The sequence below is a fragment of the Myxozyma melibiosi genome (genome assembly GCF_037950935.1).
Source record: "Myxozyma melibiosi strain Phaff 52-87 chromosome Unknown BZA70scaffold_1, whole genome shotgun sequence".
Lineage (NCBI taxonomy): Eukaryota > Fungi > Ascomycota > Lipomycetes > Lipomycetales > Lipomycetaceae > Myxozyma > Myxozyma melibiosi.
Window position 1 is genome coordinate 2,202,131 of NW_027042915.1, and position 18,958 is coordinate 2,221,088.

General features: G+C 50.6%; 10 protein-coding genes across 10 annotated transcripts; 4 read left to right on the forward strand and 6 right to left on the reverse strand.

The window, feature by feature from the left end:
• The first annotated feature begins 758 nt into the window (after positions 1-758).
• BZA70DRAFT_272490 (peroxisomal targeting signal receptor) lies at positions 759-3,302 on the forward strand. The gene is made up of 2 exons (XM_064911663.1): positions 759-1,242; positions 1,319-3,302. The coding sequence occupies exons 1-2, from the start codon at positions 1,060-1,062 to the stop codon at positions 3,149-3,151; spliced, it is 2,016 nt and encodes a 671-aa protein (XP_064770943.1). The 5' UTR covers positions 759-1,059; the 3' UTR covers positions 3,152-3,302.
• Positions 3,303-3,475: 173 nt separating this feature from the next.
• On the forward strand, positions 3,476-5,115 carry BZA70DRAFT_30147 (NADP-dependent oxidoreductase domain-containing protein). The gene is made up of 2 exons (XM_064914720.1): positions 3,476-3,896; positions 3,968-5,115. The coding sequence occupies exons 1-2, from the start codon at positions 3,828-3,830 to the stop codon at positions 4,901-4,903; spliced, it is 1,005 nt and encodes a 334-aa protein (XP_064770944.1). The 5' UTR covers positions 3,476-3,827; the 3' UTR covers positions 4,904-5,115.
• A 211-nt stretch (positions 5,116-5,326) lies between these two features.
• Positions 5,327-6,778, reverse strand: BZA70DRAFT_235621 (uncharacterized protein; the record flags this gene model as incomplete). Its single annotated transcript, XM_064910346.1, has 2 exons — positions 5,327-5,523; positions 5,590-6,778. 2 exons carry the CDS (start codon positions 6,776-6,778, stop codon positions 5,327-5,329), a joined length of 1,386 nt encoding a protein of 461 aa, XP_064770945.1.
• A 2,105-nt stretch (positions 6,779-8,883) lies between these two features.
• Positions 8,884-9,358, reverse strand: BZA70DRAFT_265245 (uncharacterized protein; the record flags this gene model as incomplete). The annotated part of the gene is made up of 2 exons (XM_064910952.1): positions 8,884-9,112; positions 9,159-9,358. The coding sequence occupies 2 exons, from the start codon at positions 9,356-9,358 to the stop codon at positions 8,884-8,886; spliced, it is 429 nt and encodes a 142-aa protein (XP_064770946.1).
• A 189-nt stretch (positions 9,359-9,547) lies between these two features.
• On the forward strand, positions 9,548-11,249 carry BZA70DRAFT_272498 (galactosyl transferase GMA12/MNN10 family-domain-containing protein). The gene is made up of 2 exons (XM_064911664.1): positions 9,548-10,603; positions 10,658-11,249. The coding sequence occupies exons 1-2, from the start codon at positions 9,839-9,841 to the stop codon at positions 10,913-10,915; spliced, it is 1,023 nt and encodes a 340-aa protein (XP_064770947.1). The 5' UTR covers positions 9,548-9,838; the 3' UTR covers positions 10,916-11,249.
• Positions 11,250-12,744, reverse strand: BZA70DRAFT_272501 (pyridoxal phosphate-dependent transferase). Its single transcript, XM_064911665.1, has 2 exons — positions 12,069-12,744; positions 11,250-12,016 (listed from the first exon to the last, which is right to left on the reverse strand). Exons 1-2 carry the CDS (start codon positions 12,388-12,390, stop codon positions 11,307-11,309), a joined length of 1,032 nt encoding a protein of 343 aa, XP_064770948.1. The 5' UTR covers positions 12,391-12,744; the 3' UTR covers positions 11,250-11,306.
• A 167-nt stretch (positions 12,745-12,911) lies between these two features.
• BZA70DRAFT_272502 (uncharacterized protein) lies at positions 12,912-14,805 on the forward strand. The gene has a single exon (XM_064911666.1). The coding sequence runs from the start codon at positions 13,004-13,006 to the stop codon at positions 14,741-14,743; it is 1,740 nt and encodes a 579-aa protein (XP_064770949.1). The 5' UTR covers positions 12,912-13,003; the 3' UTR covers positions 14,744-14,805.
• A 219-nt stretch (positions 14,806-15,024) lies between these two features.
• BZA70DRAFT_30169 (uncharacterized protein) lies at positions 15,025-16,095 on the reverse strand. The gene has a single exon (XM_064914723.1). It carries the CDS (start codon positions 15,947-15,949, stop codon positions 15,305-15,307), a length of 645 nt encoding a protein of 214 aa, XP_064770950.1. The 5' UTR covers positions 15,950-16,095; the 3' UTR covers positions 15,025-15,304.
• Positions 16,096-16,691: 596 nt separating this feature from the next.
• BZA70DRAFT_30172 (uncharacterized protein) lies at positions 16,692-17,650 on the reverse strand. The gene is made up of 2 exons (XM_064914724.1): positions 16,998-17,650; positions 16,692-16,921 (listed from the first exon to the last, which is right to left on the reverse strand). The coding sequence occupies exons 1-2, from the start codon at positions 17,565-17,567 to the stop codon at positions 16,772-16,774; spliced, it is 720 nt and encodes a 239-aa protein (XP_064770951.1). The 5' UTR covers positions 17,568-17,650; the 3' UTR covers positions 16,692-16,771.
• Positions 17,651-17,733: 83 nt separating this feature from the next.
• On the reverse strand, positions 17,734-18,922 carry BZA70DRAFT_272505 (uncharacterized protein). Its single transcript, XM_064911667.1, has 3 exons — positions 18,760-18,922; positions 18,097-18,685; positions 17,734-18,033 (listed from the first exon to the last, which is right to left on the reverse strand). The coding sequence occupies exons 2-3, from the start codon at positions 18,673-18,675 to the stop codon at positions 17,890-17,892; spliced, it is 723 nt and encodes a 240-aa protein (XP_064770952.1). The 5' UTR covers positions 18,676-18,685; positions 18,760-18,922; the 3' UTR covers positions 17,734-17,889.
• Positions 18,923-18,958: the final 36 nt, after the last annotated feature.

Below are 18,958 nucleotides of genomic sequence, written 5' to 3' on the forward strand. Positions count from 1 at the left end.
AGACTCTTGAAGATTGTAACTGTCCCACATGCTCGAAAACCCTTGTAAAATCAAAATTGCGCCCCATGTATATAACAAGTATACAACAAAATACCATTTATCGTCCACACAATAGAAGAAAAAAAACCAATCTATCCTGTAATCTAACGTACGCTCAACATGCTGTTGCGAGGAAGATAGCGCTTTATGACGCCTGTGCCTTCTCAAGCTGTGCCTGCGCTTCTTCGAATCGTCGCATCGCTGCCTCGGCTTCTTGGAACGCCTCGTCGGACAAAATGCCGTTCATTTTGTTTTCAATGTTGTCGAGCATTGACTCAAGTGCCTACAGTGAAGTCCGGTCAGTATTCCTTAATTTTGTCGTAGTTCTTTAATGTGTACTGCACATACCTTTGCGGCAACCTCAGCCTTTCTAATCTCCTCATAGGCCTTGGCCACGTCGTTGCCACCAGCGGCGCTTCCAGATGAAACAGGCTCCTCAGTGGTCATATTCGAAGTAGGTGTAGAATAAGAATTGGCTATGGTCGACCTCCTACTTCTAGAAATTTGAGATACACCAGGTTCGATATTTACAGTCGATAAGAGATGAGCGATGTGCTACTCTCTTCGAATAATGAGCCCAGGATAAGTATATACACTGTAGCTGGCCACATTACACTAATTTGGATTTACACCAAAATAGTATACTTGTTACTAAAATCATGTACTGTACTCATCTGGGGACATATATCAGAACTCCTGGATGCCTCGGCTTATAACTGACTCCAGTCACGCGTGGCCGACCCCACAGTAGAAGCCAGGAAATGATCTCGTAAGCTCGTCCGGGATATATCTACGCTCGGTTTCTCGCCTTCCTCCTCTTTCCTTTGATATTCAGTGACTCAACTGAAAGGAACTTGGCTGAAAAGTGCGACCGGAAACTACCGCTTCTATTGAGAGACACTGCCGTTCATCCTCTCTCTCGATATCAGGTTCTCGACACCTGTCGTGACGTAATATCAGCAGTCTTTATCGACCTCCTACACTACTCTTCTTCTTCCTCGACACCTCCCCGCAAGCGATATGTCTGGAGCAGAGTGCTCGGTTGGACGGAATCCGCTGGCACAGTTCACCAAACATGTCGGTGAAGATCGCTCACTGCAACGAGACCGGCTTGCCGGGCCGCCGGGCGGCATTGGATCATCCGCCCCCGGCGCAGGAATGCGAACAGAGCATATCCGGCCACTGACTGAGGCGGACCGAGAGGTTAGTATTTACTTCCATGGTGGAGATTCTGGGGTTTTTCGTCGGCGTGAGATTTAACGACTTCTTTGCTGCTTAGTTGATGTCCCGTTTCGAGGCAATGAACCTGGATCATGTCCTGCGGGACTCCCCGGCACATAGGGAACTTGGCCGACAAGCCATGCAGATAGCCCGAGAAACAGGCTCCCTCCAACCAGTAGGACCAGCCGGTCTACACAACTCCATGTCCAGACCAGCAAGCTCCCCGATGGTGAATGGAAATTGGGCAAATGAATTTGGCCAGCCGCAGGGATCGCAGTGGTCGAGCGAGTACCGGCAGCAGCAGGTCCCCGGAGGCGACTGGACACGGGAGTTTTCAGCGCCCGCTACGACTTCAGGTGCTCCGGCGCCCATGATGAGCTACAACAGTGGCCCGCAATGGTACGGCATGGGTGACTCTATGAGCAGGCCTATGGGCGGGCTCTATAATCCCGGTTTAACGAATTTCAATACCATGCCTATGACCATGAACCCGCTCAACAATGTACAGCAACGAGACAAAGGGAAAGGCAAGATAGTGGAACTTGACTCGGCCACTTGGGAGCAGCAGTTCGAGCTACTTGAGACTCAGGATGCGTCAACGTCAGAGGTAAAGGAGGAAGCCGAAGCTCCTGCTGAGTCTGATTCCAAAGAGCATGAAAAAATCTGGCGGGATGCTTACAGTGGCGAGACTATTGACGAAACCTACGAGGGCGACTTTGAGAACATCTGGCGCGGTATTCAGGAACAACATCTTCAAGACGGTACTGCGTCTCAGATCGGCCATCAGAACAACCTAGACCCTACTGTGGAGAATCTGTTTGGCAACGACAGATTCCTAGACGCATCCGAGATTGACAACCCATACTCTGTCCGCGACGAGGCTTCAGAATTGAAGATGCCATGGGACAAAGATTTTGAAGAGTTCGCTGCCGCAAGGTCGGATTCCGGCGACTACCAATACGAAAACGACAATCACTTTATGCAAGAAGATGTTTCGGACCCGTTCCAGGAAGGTGTTCGTATATTGGAGTCTGGCGGTAATTTGAGCGAGGCCGCGTTGGCGTTTGAAGCCGCGGTGCGGAAAGATCCGCAGCATGTTCAGGCATGGAGCTTGCTTGGTGCGGTGCAGTCTCAAAACGAGAAAGAGGATCCTGCAATCAGAGCACTTGAGAGAGCGGTGCAGCTGGATGAGTCGAACGAGTCTGCACTGATGAACCTGGCGGTCGCTTACATCAATGAGGGATACGAGAACGCGGCATATGCGACGCTCGAGAAGTGGATCGCGACAAAGTATCCCGACATTGTCAACCAGGCTCGTGATCAGACCCCGCAATTGGCGAATGCTGACATCTTCCGATTGCATGAGCGCGTCACCGAGCTGTTTATTCGCGCGGCACAGCTTTCCCCTGAGGGCATGTCTATGGATGCCGATGTCCAAGTCGGACTGGGCGTTCTTTTTTACGGCAGTGAGGAGTACGACAAGGCTGTCGATTGCTTCAACGCTGCTCTGAGTGTTCGTCCTGACGATCCCCTGCTCTGGAACCGATTAGGAGCCACGCTTGCGAACTCGCGGCGATCAGAAGAGGCTATCGAGGCCTACTACAAAGCGCTTGAAATTCGGCCTTCATTTGTGCGCGCACGATACAATCTCGGCGCTTCCTGTATCAACATTGGCTGCTACAAGGAAGCAGCGCAGCACTTTCTCACCGCTCTTGAGATGCACCGGGTCCCGGGCGGACACAGCGGTGCGAGCGAGGAAGAGATCCTGGCGAACGAGAGCACGACGTTGTATGACACGCTCCGTCGGGTGTTTCTGGCGATGGATAGAAGAGATTTGGCTGACAAGGTTGTCACGGGAGTTGATCCTGCTATTTTTAAGGATGCGTTTTGAGTCTGATTTGCAACGCGGCAGGAGCTAGGTCTTTTGCCGTACAGGGGACATTTGGTTTTTGCACAGGGGAGGCATTGTTGTAACTGTATATATTGGTGACTTGTTCATTCTTTCAATCAACCGTCTTTTAGCGTATGATAAATGCATTGGTGCACATATAGATGCTGACTGTAGAATGCTGACAACAGCAAACCGGTCGCTGGTCTTATGGTCCTAAAGTATGGATACGGAGATTATTCATTGTCAGCCCGTCGCTGATTCTGATTCCCCGCCTCCGGAGCGATAGAAGGATGACAACTTTAACTGCGTTTGTGAAACTCTGTTTGAGACTACTGCGGGGCTTAGTGGTTTGGTTACAGCCTGCTCGAGTTTGCGGTTTTCATTTCATAGCAATTGATATCTAAATCAGGCCTTTATTATACGGTTTGTGAATTGACGATACCTGCTCGAAAACAGCGGTACCTGAGAGAGCAGAAAAGATAGTTCTCGGGTGTTGATAACCGGAAGATCGGGCGCACGGAGTTAGTTCAAAGCCGCACGCTGCGCTATGGATATATAAGACGGACGCACGTCCACGTCCTTCGATTGGACTTCTTATCCCCCACCTTCTCTTCTGCTCCATTGCCGCAATTGCTCTCTGAATTACAGTGTCAATTACTCTAATTATTATCTGAAGATGTCGTATCCTACCGCTGAGATTGGAAAGACCGGCGAGCAAGTTACTGCGCTTGGATTCGGTGCCATGGTGAGCTTCTAGAACTACAATTTCGATCTCAGGGTCTACAGAGTGCTAACCGTCAATTGCTGCAATTCTAGGGCTTCTCTGCTTTCTACGGCGGAAGACCCACTGAGGAGGAAGCCTTCAAGGTTCTCGACAAGGCTCTCGAGCTCGGCGTGACCCTCTGGGACACCGCGCACATCTACGGCGAGAACGAGGCCCTTCTCGGCCGCTACTTTGCCTCGCGCAAGAACAGAGACAAGATCTTTCTGTGCACCAAGGGCGGCGTGCACCAGTCGAACTTTGCTCCGGACGGAAGTGCCGAGTTCGTCAAGGAGGTCTGCGACGAGTCATTCCGCAGACTGGGCGTCGACAAAATCGACCTGTTCTACCAGCACCGCGTCGACCCCAAGACCCCGATCGAGATCTCGGTCGGTGCTATGGCTGAGCTCGTCAAGGAGGGAAAGGTCAAGTACATCGGTCTGTCCGAGTGCTCGACCGAGACTCTCCGTCGCGCGTACAAGGTCCACCCGATCACCGCCGTGCAGATCGAGTACTCCCCCTTCACCCTCGACGCCGAGCACAACGGTCTCATTGCCGCCTGCAAGGAGCTCGGCGTGACCGTCGTCGCCTACTCCCCTCTTTCCCGAGGCTTCCTGACTGGCGCGTACAAGACGATCGACGACTTCCCGACCGAGGACTTCAGACGCTCGGCGCCTCGTTTCCAGGGCGACAACTTCAAGGCCAACCTCGTGCTCGTCGACCAGCTCTCGGCCTTTGCCGCCAAGAAGGGCTGCACGGTCGGACAGCTCACGCTTGCGTGGGAGATCGCGCAGGGTGTGCTGCCTATCCCTGGTACCACCAAGCTCGACCGTGTGGAGGAGAACTGCAAGGCTGCGTTTGTCAAGCTTTCCGAGGAGGAGTTGAAGGAGCTCCGTGCGATGATCGAGAAGGCCGATGTCGCTGGTCATCGATATGCTGAGGCTTATGTCACGTCTGGACTGCTGTTCGGCGACACTGTCGAGCTCAAGTAAATTTGTTGATGACTTAAAATGTAGTTTTTACAACCGAATTATAAATAATACTCCAATCAATTTTATTCAATCCTATACAGCATAAACACATCCACAACACCTATCTCTAAACTCGCTATCCAACAATCAAAATGTAGAAAATGTAAGAAAAAAAAACTAGTCTGGAATAATCAAGAAAGGACCGTATGCAAGTTATATACCGAGATTCACGATCAAATCAGATAATCATCACGAGCCATGCATGGTAACAATGATGGGAAGAGAGATACAAAGCAAAAAAGCAGATTAAAACAAATGAAAATTATGTAACGAATGCAATTGTTCATGCAAATGATTGTGGAAACAAACGCCGCGATGCCGAGTGTATGCAGCAAGTACCTACTGATACCTCAGATCATCTCCGATTTCCTCGAGCCGGCGACCTCACGCTGCTCCTTGGACAACCCCGTTCGCCAACTCCCTTGGCATCGGCATTCCAGAGCCGGGCTTACCGTTACCCAGGACTGCAGACTTGATGGCCGAGAGTCTGTATTTAACGTCTTTGAGAGGCTTCGTGTCTGGATCCCATTCGTCGAATTTCTCCAACGCTTTGTTCATATCGTCCAGGAGTTGTTCACGGACTAGAATGGATTTTATGTTAGCACTAGTCTGCAATACAGAGCAACTGAGTAATAATATGCACTTACCAAACTGCTGTTCAAATAAACCTCGCACGCTCCACGGCAAGTTATACGGGTTATAATTCATCGGCGTCGGGATCTCGAAATCCTCATCAATCGCAACCGCAATATCCGGCAACTCGGACGTCTCAAGAGACTGGCGGATGGCAAGGTCATATACTGCATGCTCGTTATAAATAACAGAGTGGCCGCCGCCAGTAAGCGTACCGGCCATAGCGTCGCTGATGTCCCGCAGGATACCGTGGTCGGTGTATCCAAAGTTGCGCAGCTTGACTAGAAGCTCGATGAATGAGATGATGAAGGTCGGCGCGTGAATTTTCCCGTCAACGAATATGGATCGGTAAATGTAGGGATGGGTTACGTGAGCACACAGTGACGAGTACAGCGGAACAAGCTGGTCGTTTACCGAACCCACAAACGTGATTTTGACGCCATGCTGAATCACTGTTCTGAGACCACTCATATATCGCCTGCCTTGCAAACAATTCGGGTTTTGAAACGCGAAAAGCTCTTTCAAGGAGTCATTCTCGATCGAGCCGTACGCCCGCATGAGCAATTTCTGGTCAAGTCCAAAGAACGGACCGAGCGAGATTCCGGCCATAGCAAGTATTCCGATCGTCTTATTGTCGACATGACCTTCTTCGATCAGTTTTGCTAACAGTTGGATCGCGACGGGTGTTCCTTGCGAATGCGCTGCAATCATGATGTAGTCCGCTTCTTGAATCACGCGCATGTGTTTTGATAGGATCCGGTAAAGGTTCTCGATACGATCGCTGACGATACCTTCATGCTCTAATGCAATTTTCGTGACTGAGAAATCAGTCATGCCGTGCGCCGTCGCCCATCTTTCGATAGCGTCAGCGGCCTCGTTGGCAAACTTGGATGACGTTCCAGTAGGCTGACCGATAACGCTGCGGACCATTTTGTGTGGAAAGTATCCATGAACGCCGATAGCGACAGCTTTCCGGAAAGTCTTTGGTGGAGTGATATGCAGTCGAAAATGTGAGTCCTGATTCTGTGCCTTTGCGTCTGATAAGAGTTTCGACATCTTGTCGCTCAGGGAGCTCCACAGCGGACCGCGGGCTTTTTCAGTCTCGAGACAATCTTCGAGCTTCGGCGTGACAAGGTTGGGATAACTGAATTGGTTCTCCTTGCTCTTCTTGCTCTTCTTCTTTTTCTTGATGTCCTCGACCATCGGTGGAAGATCTGCTTTCATCATCTCGGGAGTGATAATCGGACGCTCCTTCGCGCTAGTCTTTTTGACAACAGTCTTTGGTTTCCCTATAGTTTCGATCGTTCGTATCGAGCCCGTCTCCATGGCCTTTTCGCCACGTGCCAGCTTTCTCCCGGCAGGAGTGCCCTTGTAGATGTCGTAGCCGTTCAGATTCGTAGTCGATCCGTTGCTATTGTTTGGGAAATAACTGCCGCCGTCATCAGAAAATGAAGCGACGGATGAGTTTCGCGGGAGCTTGCGGGAACTGTTGGGCGTCGCCATCGGCGTGCGAGGAGGGCCCGGGTTGACGAGTACCGTGTCCGAGGTCATGATACTCACGTCGTCGGCGTCGCGACGGCGTTGCTTCTGCGCAAATGACTGTGACACGACATCCGGATACGCCGAGTTCTCCTTGTTCGGTTTGCTTTTGGACTGGCGAGAGAAGAGAGACCATGAGCTGCTGCTAGGGGCGGAGGTGCTAGTGGTAATTGTTGAGGCCGCGGACGCGATAGAGGATGTGGGTGAGGTTGCACGGCTTTCAGCGTACGAGTCTCTCCGATCCAAAGTTCGGGATGGACGGCTTAGGCTTGCAAAACTGCCGCTTCGTTGGTTGACGTTCATGCGCAGGGTTGAGGTCGACGAGCGAACCGATGCAGGCGGCGAGGGAGGTCCATTACTGGAATATAGAGACGAGGCTTTGTCTTTATCGCTTTGCTGCTTTTCTTCAAGCTGTTGCTGCTTCGATAGAAAGCCACCGAGCCATGACTTCTTTTGCTGAATGGGCGGTGAGAGGGTGTCCGAGTCGTCCGAGTCTGGCGGCGAGAACCCAGCAGAGGAGTCTTGCGGGAAGCCGCTATGTCCGCCGTAGGACGACGGCGAGTGTCGCTTTGAGGAGCGGTATTCAGATGCTCTGTTGCTCATCTTCCCGGCTTATATCGCAGACATGGTGTGAGTGCAGGCGAATGGCAGTGTCGAGGGTTGCTTTGTCTGATGGCCAGTCAGCTAGGATGGAGAGGATTATGGCTGAAGGCGTCGACGCTCTTGCGTTCTCGGAAGTCTATCTCGTATTCGCTTGCTAGCGTTGGCCGTTATCGCCGCCGCTCTTCAGATGCTGGTCTTGTTCGGTGCTTTCTAACTGTGATTGCAAATAAAGATGCTATTTGAATAGACCGATGATCTGTTTTATATACGTTGTTTATTGCTTTTGTGCCAGGCGTAAAAGACCGACGCGCTTGCTCCAGCGTCGACGTATTTGATAAGACTTTACCGAGCCCACCGAAGATCTCCCCAAAAGCTACACTGAAAGTTCTTTCTTATCAGGCTCGAGAATGTCGCGTGAGATGTACTCCTCGTCGCTCGTCTGTACCTACAGTTGCAAACTAAGCGCTGCACTCTATTCGCAAGTCGTAGTTGGGTATATAACTGGAATCTTAAGGCCCTTGCTCGGATGTCGATAAGCGGTTGCGTATCTTACGCGGGATCTGTCGTGCGCGTTTTACTTTGAAGATCCCGACGACGGGAAAAAGTGAGATATAGTCCCGCTGCCCTGATAAAACACAGCAGCTCTCGACCCAAACCAGCACGTCTCCCAAAATCTTCCTCAGAGATCATTGAAATCTGCAATAGCCTAGACAATTAATACGCAATGTGATGTTAACAAAACTTCTTCGTCTGTTGGTAGGACATAGGGTTAAGCCCTAGCATCAACCCTAACCACAGACCCAAGTGTATATATACGAGCGCGCGCCAGTTCCTTTTGGATTTCTTTTTTCTCTTTTTTTTCTTCATTCTTATGCTAGGGCATTACAAGTATTAATGAGGATTCGTCCGAGATCTTGTATTTGCTGGTTGAAAACTTTAACCAATGACCGCTCCTGAATGTCTTCGGATGTTTAGGGAATTTTTGGAAGCCTACAACATTTGTACAGCTGCTGTTTGAAGCAGGAAGGAAAGAGAAGAAAGGGGATGTGTTTGACAGAGGGGCTGGGTTGAGATGGGCTTTCCTGAGGCCCGTTTTGGCTCGAGCCGGATTTGTTCATTAGAATCTAGTGAATAAAGACATCTGAATAAGTACTGCTCGCTGTAAATCATTCATTTCGTAGAAGATCTGGCTGTTTAGCTGAACGCGGGTGCGGGTGCGGGTGCAGACTGTGACAGTGGGTGATCATCCTCGCAACGGGTGATGGCTGAACACGGAGCGCGGATGCAGAAAGCGAGAGGATGTTTATGGTTGTTCGTTGGTCCTGCAGGCAGATGACGGATGCATCTCTGACGCAGTGTGATAGCTGGACGAGATGATTGCTGGTGGTCTGCGTCCTGAAGGAGCACTCAGCCAGCCCGCACTATCACAGCACAGCGATACCTCTTGCAACTGCACAGCTGAGAGGAGAGAGAGTAGCGGGCAAGCAAGTCGATAATATAGAGCATTGTATGTATCTGGTATGTAGCGTGATGGTGAGGAAATAGCTCATCCCTGGCGTAGTAGACGTAGGAGACACACCAGCAACAGCAACAGCAACAGCAACCCATCAGCAACAGCACCAGAACAGCCAACAACCGCATTCAGATCCCTGCATCAACCCTGCCCGTTTGTGTACGGCCCTGCCCGTTTCGAGCCCGAGTTCTGCCCGCAGACGCAGCCTCTGAACCGCTCCCGGACCTGGTCTGCGAGCTATTATTATCCGGCCTGGTGCCTTCCGGGTTAGGGAATCACGCCCAGCCAAAGGAGCGAGCTCACCGTTCATTAACAAAACAATAACAGAACGGCCTATGACGCGGGATCCGCTCTCTGCTCTCTTCCTCCTCCAGCCTGCTCTCTTCCTCTCCATCAATCCCTCTCAGTAGACACCTACCTAGTCTAGCTTTTCTGCTTGCTTGCTGTCTGCGTCGACCGTTGTATCGCGCGTGTCCACCTGGCCCATCTGATAACGCGAGTACACCTCATTTGCAGCAGGACCTTTTTTTAGATCCCCACCTCGCTACTCTCTCATCTCGACCCCTCCTCCCGTTCATCCCTATCCTGCTGTGCGTCCATATCCGATAATGAAGGACAAGGACGACTACGGATTCTCCCCGGCATCACCCGCCTCGAGGTCTTTCTACCGCTTGCGCAGGTTCACAACCCGTCTAAGGCAGACCGTCGCCCGTCGCCGCGTCATTGTCATGCTCCTGGCGTTCCTGATCCTCTACCACTTTGTTTCAGACACGGGACTTCCACTGCTGCCCAAATTCAGATGGGGCTCGAGCAGATTCGTCATCATCCTCGCAGTGAATCAAGGTGGCGGTGTCCGGCAATGGAAGGGCGCAAAGGAGTGGGCTGTCGAGCGGACAAGTATTGCAAACAAAAAGGCGTACGCTGATCGCCATGGCTACGATCTCGCGATTCAGGATATGTCGATAAAGAAGCGGTATGCGCACGAATGGCGAGAATCGTGGGAGAAAGTCGACGTCATCCGCTCAACAATGAAGCAATACCCAAAAGCTGAATGGTTCTGGTGGCTCGACCTGCACACCTACATCATGGAACCCGATATCTCTCTCGAACGTCATGTTTTCAACAAAATTGAAAACAACACCTACCGAAACTTGTCGGTCTATAATCCCTTGAACCTGCCCGTCAGCCTTCCTCACGTTGAGAATCACCATGACATCAATCTTGTCGTGCCGCAAGATTGTGGTGGGTTCAACCTTGGCAGTTTCTTCGTTCGGAGAAGCGAATGGACTGATTTCCTGCTTGATATATGGTGGGATCCCGTCTTTTACGAGCAACGTCACATGCAGTGGGAGCACAAAGAGCAAGATGCCTTGGTGAGTCTACCCGAACTTTCCATGATCTGAGATTCGATAGCTGACTTTTCACAGGAACACATGTACTCCAACCAAGCATGGATAAGGAGTGGCGTCTCCTTCATCCCCCAACGCCTAATCAACTCCTTCCCACCCGGCGCGTGCGCAGAGCAAGCTGGCGACCCCCGCATTTTCTACGACGAAAAAGACCGCGACTTTGTCGTCAACATGGCCGGCTGCGAATGGGGACGTGACTGCTTTGCTGAGATGGAGCATTTCCAGAAACTCTCTGCCTCGCTGCAGACTAAAAGCCGAAAGTGGTTACCGTGGTAGGCGCGTTCAGAACACATATTTTGATTTCTTGAAATGGTCTGCAACGGAAGCAAAACTATAGACTACATATTATAGACACGACCGCGAGCTGTACTATTTCTCTTTGGTCAAATCACGCTTTTATATTTTTTGCCGTTCTTCATTTTGCTTACTTGCTTTATTTTTATATCTCTTTTCCTCCATTTCATTTCCGTTTTTTTGTGTGTGTTTTTCTGTGCTTGAGTTATGCGGGATCATTACATTGGGAAAAATCAGTGGTTTGATTTTGTACAGATTTGCGAAATTTTGTGTACAGTATTATATATTATGTTAATAAACACTCGATAAACCAAACACTCCCTGTATCCAAAGCCATCTTCCTCTATAGCGAAAAATAATCCAACAGAATCGTCTACATCTTATCGTAAACACCATACTTGAGCGATCCCTCCGGCTTCTCGATCGGTCTATCCTTGGAGATCTTGATCGCATTTCGCAAAGCCTGCTTCAGCTTTTCTATAGCATCCACCGAAGTCTGGTGGTGGATCGCGATGCGCGCGCCGACGACGGTGATTCCGAGCTTGTCGCCCTCCTCGATGAACACGGCGGGATCGATTTCTGCCTTTTCGAGATCCAAAAAGATAAAGTTGGTCTCCACCGGGATCTGGAACTCCAAACCCATCTCCTCGTGCAGCTCGCTGGCGAGCTTCTTGGTGGTCTCGTGCGTGAGCTTGAGCTTCTCGGGGTAATTCTCAGTGAGCGCAACGTCAGCGGCGGCAGCCAGCAGGCCAGCCTGTCTGATACCACCTCCGAGCTGCTTACGGAACCAATTGGCAGTCTGGATAAAGTCTGGTTCTCCGACGATGACGGTCCCGACGGGGGCGCCGACGCCCTTGGACATGCACAGCGACATCGAGTCAAAGTACTTGCCGTACTCTGAGATGGGGATGCCGGTCTCGGCCGAGGCGTTCCAGAGACGGGCACCGTCGAGATGGAGCTTGAGGTTGTGCTTCTTGGCCAAAGCTGAGATTTTGGCAATTTCTTCGATAGGCATGATCGTGCCGCCCAACGTGTTTTCGAGCGAGATCACTCGCGTCGGGGCAGTGTGGATGTCGTCACCCACTGTACGTCCGTTAGTAAATCACAGATAAAAGATGAGTTGGTGGATACTCACAAATCAGGTTCTCCTCGATCTCTTTGGCGGTGATGTAGGTAGTCTTTCTTGGGTGAACAGGGGTCACCATCGCCTGCGAGAGCATCGCCAGACCCGCAGCTTCGTGGGTATACACGTGGGCGCGGTAATCGCACAGGATCGAGTACGGCGGCTGGTGCAGGTGTGCGCGGAGACAGATCTGGTTGCCCATCGTGCCAGAGACAACAAACAGACTGGCGGGTTTGCCAGCCATCTTGGCCACGCGCTCCTGAAAGTCGTTGGTGGTCTTGTCTTCTTTGTAGACGTCGTCGCCGTGGGTTGCGGTGAGCATTGCCTGCAGCATTGATTCTGTGGGCGTGGTGACTGTGTCACCTAATCCGAGCAAAATAAACGTCGTCAGCACAGGTCTAGTACAGTAAAACCCACGATCTAGCTCGCAGAGGTGCGCCAGAGCTGCTGTACTCACTCTTGAAGTCGGTGGCCGCCATGCTCGTGGACTGAGTCATTGTGGATGTGGATTGGGAGAAACGGGATAAGAGCCGGGGCGAGGAAAGCAGTCGAGTGAGAGGCCTGAAAGACGAGCTCACAAACATATACTTCTGAATATAAAGCGAAAGAAGAAGACTTCGAATCCTTCTTCTGTAAAAGAAACAAAGAAGATTTTCTACCGGCGGCGTGGAGGAAGCAGAAAAGATGACTATCCGTAACTTTTTTCGCCTCTCAGAAGCACCGCTTTTAACTTGGTTTACAGTTTTTAAATGGCTGCGGCTGAGGTTATGTAATCAGGTCAGAGATGGCCTTAATGTGATTAGCGTGTGACTGGTGTGAGTTGTTCTGTGATCTCCGATGGGGTAGCAGAATTATCTGAACTAGGAAGAGATACTGTGAATGGTATCTGAACAACACCATGCAGATATTTCTGGACCCGCTGTTATGATGCACAGATCTCTATTGCAATGAGTCTCACTGACACCGCCATTGCTTTCTGCACGCGATCTGCCACCGTCCAGACCGATCGCGTCTCACCATCGCTCTTTGAAAGTAAACGCGTTCGCCCTCAGATATCGTCTGACTCGACAGTGTCTACTCTCGAAGACAGTCAACAGCCTCTTGTTGAATTTCGACAGATTCATAGCGTTCTATCACGCAAGAAGCAACGGCTGGACTGCGATGCGTATACTACTCAACACACCTCGTCCTCAACTTCGCTTCATTCGCGTCAAGCAGATCTTTGGGGCACCTCAAACGACGCATCTTCGTCGCAAAGCAAAGACCAGATAATTATCCACTCCCAACAGACCTTTCTGTGTACTTCTTCGAGGCAGAGAAATGAGCGTTTAGCAGTCGCCTCTACGAATTTTCAAGCTGCGCAGCGGCATTTCCTCCACCGTGCGACTGTCGACATCGTCGTGCACGCGAACCCGGCTCTCAAAGGATCAGATAAGGCCGAGAGCACGGATGTTGAAGGTATTGCTACAGCCTCGGGAAAGAGTACAGAGTCTACTATTGAGGACATTGCAGTTCCTTCATTTATAGGCGCGGAGTCTACTGCGGCTGTACCTCGAAAATCAGAAAGCAGGGATCACTCGTCGAACGCGTCCAATACTGTCCCCAAATTTGTTCCAGACTCGGTAGAGGTCACCACTGATGCTCCAGGAGTCTTAAAGTGCAACATAATTACACTCTTAGAGAGTTCTCCGCCTTTTTCCGGAGCAGGTCGCGCAGTTTTAGATCAGACGCGCAGGTCTGAAAAGACAGAGTCTGCATCTACCGAAGCTGATCTCCAGTCATCCATCAATGTCGCGAACAGTCTCAAGTTTTGCACACCACCTCCTAAGTCTTCGGCTTTGAGAAACCGCAAAATTCCTCGTCCTGGGTCGTTGATCTCCCTCCCGGCTCCTCCCACAAGTGCCGAGACCCTTCTGCACGAGTACCCAAGTCAGTCGTCTACATACTCTTCTCCGGATAGGTTCCCAGAACGGTATCCAGTGTTCAACGCGACTTTGACGCTGTATGATCTTCTAGGCCCGTTGTCGAGCAAGGAAGCTTACCATGTGGGTTTTGTTGACAGATCGTCGACCGCTGTCGCAGAAGAGCCTGAAAGCGAGGTAGACGACGACGGTGCTGAAGCTGGAGAGTTTGCTGCTACCTCTTTACGCGCCGACCATGAACGAAGGAGAAGTGAAAAGGACGGGAAAATCCAAATCGCTCGTCGCGGAAAGCTCACTGATGGTATCCTGACAAACACGTTGGAAAAGCAGCTAAAGATGGCATTCAGAAAATCAAACTACTACGCCCCGTGCGCGACATGTGTCCGTACCAAGCGAATGATGAAAGACACAGAGCTCGCTCGCATCTCGTCAGATGAGAATCTAGACGCGGAATGGCCGCCTCAGCCTTGTGAGCGAGGCTATTGGCGAATCGACGTCTCGCCCTGGAACGCAGACGAGAAACTCCGCTTCTGGAACGGCGTCACGAAAGTGATCAAGACCGGGCGTATCGGATGGGTGCGCATGGTGGTTGACGATAGTAACTGTCGCTCAGATGGGGACGTTGTGCGGTTTTATTGCTTTGGGAAGGTGGTTGTGCATATCTGGGTGTTGTTGCTGATTATGAGCGATAGAAGGCTGACGAGGACTGATGTCTCATGGGTTGATAGTATGGGGAGGACGGTGATTAAGATGAAGCGCATTTGATATTGGGCGTGGGCGTTTAACGGGACTGATGATGAGTTTACGAGGCTTATGTTGATCCACGAATGGATTTGATAGAATATATAATTAACGAATACCTGACATAGAAGTCAATGAAACAGAAAAACAATACACAAAAAGTCGGAAGTTGAAAACGCGTCGACTGACTGCAAGACAAAAGCAAATACTGCAGACAAAACTGATACTGATTGATGATGATAAAACCCAATTCGCCGTGCCGTCATATACCCATAACCTCCGAATAATGAAAACTGAACGACCAAAATAAAAGCACGCAAACAAGCAAACACGCAGACGATACAACGCAAGTCAAGTCAAGTCAAAAGAAAAACGAGCAATATGTAACGCTAATAATACAGTTGCTTGCACGAAAATAAACAAGGAATGAGCATATAAAACTGAAACTTAAAGAGATATACGCTCGAAAGTCATAGTTGATCTCAAACCTCAGCACAGCTCGCTTCATACCAGCTCCGGCGCGATCATATCACTAAAAGCAGTGCTTCCCCACTGGTATTTAACAGAGCTGCTTATAGCTCATCCTTAGATGGCACCCGTCGCGCGAAGACGCGCGCGCTTGTCCAAGCTATGCGATTTCTCCCGACGACGCTCGGTGAACGCTTTACGATCGGCAAACAAAAGACGCTCCTGGTCTAATTCATCCACACCAACCATGGAGTTTGTCTGCCACGCGCCCGCGCCAAGATCAAGCATCTTCAACTCAACCTTGCGGCTGGATCGATCAATGGTAGTCGATGATGATCCGGCCGACGCGACGTGAGAAGGTGCCATTGATCGCTTTGATCCGCGGAAGTCTCGCTCAGCGCAAAGCATTCTGTAGGTCTTGTAGCCAGATGGAGGAAGACCCTGTCGGAACGCCTCAGCATAGGTGAGTCGGCGAACTTGAAGCCCGACATACTCGTCGTCGAACCCCTGCGACGCGACAGAGGAGGCAGTATGCTCGTCGGCATCGCCAGAATCCTTTGTTTGCTCAGATAGAGAAGCAGACGAGTCAACAACGACGTGTCCGGCCGCGGCCTCAATAGTCTCGGCGTCCTGGAGGTTGATGATCACAAAGTCGTTGAAAGAGTCATTCTCCGCGGAGGGAGACGCGCCGGCAGAGATGCTGACTGCCGGCACAGGCGCCGATCCAGAAGCGAAAGAGAAGAAGCGATTAAAGAATGCCATTTGCGATGTAGCGATCAAGCACGGAGTAGATCAGGGATGTTGATGGAAGGTAGAGAGAGTCGGAAGGAGCGGGTGTTGCGGATACCGAGGCTGCGTCGGGTGTGTTTGGATGAGTCTATTATTGGAAGCGGGCTGTTCGCGCCAGATAAGGATATGATGCGGGCTGACGAGGACCGGGAAGGGGACGGAGGCAGAGACAGTAAAATATATATATAATGAAAATCAGATACCTACTGCTGTATGTCTAGAGAGGTAGTGAAAAGCGCTAGGAAGGTCTGGTAGAGAGAGAGGATGGAGGAGAGGCCGGGGAGAAGAGGGGCAGGCCGGGGTGAGTCGGTCCAGTTGGGAGTTTGGCCATCAACAAACCGAAACTCCCAACTGGCCCAATTCGGCAATTTCTCAGCCGCACTAAGCCGCTTTCGTGGGCCAACGCACCGTCGGCAGCCATCCTTCCGGTCCAGTCCCACACCCGCCCCAGGCCCTGCTATCAACCGGCCCCCGGCTGGCTGTGCCCGCTGCGCAAACAGAACAAACAGCCGTCGAGCCGGTCGTGTGCTGGTGGGTGCGCGCTGCGTTGTTGTCCGCATGCCTAAACGAGCCTGCCCGATCGCGATCCTGGTGCTTATCAGCTGCGGTTCGCGGTCTATGACGTCGCAGTCCTAGGCTCTGCCCTATCGCGTTGCGACGCGAATCTGATGCACTCGTCTTCGCTTTAGTTACACGCATTCTTGTCTCCAATTCAATCATACGCGAGTTTCCACACAAAACAGCTCAAGTTATCTTTCTATCAATTGTCTTATCACACCTACCTTGGCAACACACTCAGGTCTCCTCCGTCTGCTCTCCTTCGGGCACTATTATTGGCTTGTAGTTGTCCTCCATCCAATCCACAAACGTCTGCACGTCGCTTACCAGCAGCCCTGGCACTGATAGGTTCTGCACCCACCGTGGCAGATTTCCCTTCATATCACTCTAGAAACCCGCGAGCCAGCCAGTTAGATCATAGTACATAGCAGCTAAAGGCAATTGTAATTAGAGCAGCACATACCGTAGTTCCCAAAGTCCACTCCACGTCTCCGTTCTCGAGCTTTCTCACGCGGTGGAAAAAGGCGTAAACTCCTCGCGTGGTCGCGTCCTCTGGAAGCGGGATATCGGCCGGCATCGCGACCACATAGAATTCATCTTTGTCTTCCTCGGGCATGATTGGCAGTAACCACGTTGCCAGGTCGCGCTGAGCAAACGGAGCAGGTAGCGTGTACTTGAGATTATATCCCTGCCATCCCTGTTCCTGCTCTACCGACAGCTTGTACTCTTTGATCACATCGAAGTAGCCCATCATGTTCTTGAACAGATCCTGGTACAGCGTGCGCTTGAACCACTCATACGGATGTTTGCTGCCATCGTGTATAGTAGTTCGCGCATACCACAGCTCCGGCCCGATATACTTGTAATAGACCTTTGTCTCAAAATTTGCACCGCCTTTTGTGAACTTCCATCCGTCAGGAATCGTTGCGATGATATCCTTCACCAGCGCCAACGTCGACTCCGCACTGGGTGGATGTGGAACGGGATTGAGAGTAAACTCTTTGATTGTATAAAAGTCGCCTTCGCTCGTCATCTTGCTGTAGTTATTCTCAAGTTGAACGCCAATTGCTCAAAGAATATGTATTTAGCTGAACAAATCGACTCTAGATCTCCGGCTACAACAGAGATTTCGAGCGGCGACGTGGTCGTGCATGCGCTCTCGCTTTCAAATAGAGTTTCAAGGTACAGAGTTAATTAAGCTGATAAGTAGAAATTTGGTTTATCTCCGGCATTGTAATATGAGAATATAATCCAATTGCATCGTAAATGCGCTATAAATATACAACAAGAATCTTAAAGACTATATCAGAGTCATAGATACACTAAACGTAAAGAGTATGCCAAGGTCGAGAATCTTAAGACGTCTCCTCTGGCTCTTGTGACTCTTTCTCCCCGTATTGGTCTTCCATCCACTTCAAAATGACTGGGATATCGCCAAGCAGAACGCCGGGGATGGAATAGTTTTGAACCCAGCGTGGGAGGTTACCACGCATGTCGCTCTGTGCATAGTCAAGGTCAGATACGACTTATTCCAAATTTGTTAAAAGAACACATCAACTTACCGTCTGCGCCATAAGCCATTCTATCTTATCATCATCGAGCTTGCGCACTTTGTGGACAAACGAGTAGACGCCTCTGGTATTCGCCTCATCTTGCAGCTCATAGTCTGCCGGAAGGGCAATCACGGTGAACTCGTCCTCTCGATCCTCTGGTGTGTACGTGTATAGCCATGTCGCGATGTCTCGCTCGGCGAATGGTGGCGGCAAGAGATACGTCAGTCTGTACCCCTTCCAGCCTTTCTTCTCTTCAACGCAGGTAGCCTCACGCACCATCTCGTAGTAGCTAACCATATTCTCAAAGATTTCGTCATAAAGCGCTCGCTTGAACCACTCGAACGGGTACTTTGTCGCGTCCTGGATAGTCGAGCGCGAGTACCAAAGCTCAGAGTCGATCGTCTTCCAGTGCACGCTCGCCTTGTGCTCCGGCATGTCTTTTGATAGCTTCCATCCCTTGCTTGGTAAACTCTCGAGAATTGTCTCTGCAAGAGCTAGCGCTGACTCGGCCGTCGGGGGGTGGGGGTGCGGGTCAAGACCAAACTTCTTAATCTCAAACACGGTCTCTGTTTCCTCTGCGTCTGACATTTTCTCAAATCTAGAGTACTTGAATTAGTAAATTGCACAAGTGGCATCAAAGACCAAGCGAATTTAAATATTGCCTTCACTTGCCTATTATCAATGCACAGTATTACCCAAACACTTCTTGCAATATCGTACTCGCCGTTGAGATATAGAAAAGAGGTAAGAAATGCAAGTATATATGTACAGCTTCTCCTTACTAAGCGAAAGTACTGCTGCTACTCAATTGTCAAAATGCGCAAGCAACTATGAAACCAAAGGCGAGTACTTCAAACGATCGTCGATAGCC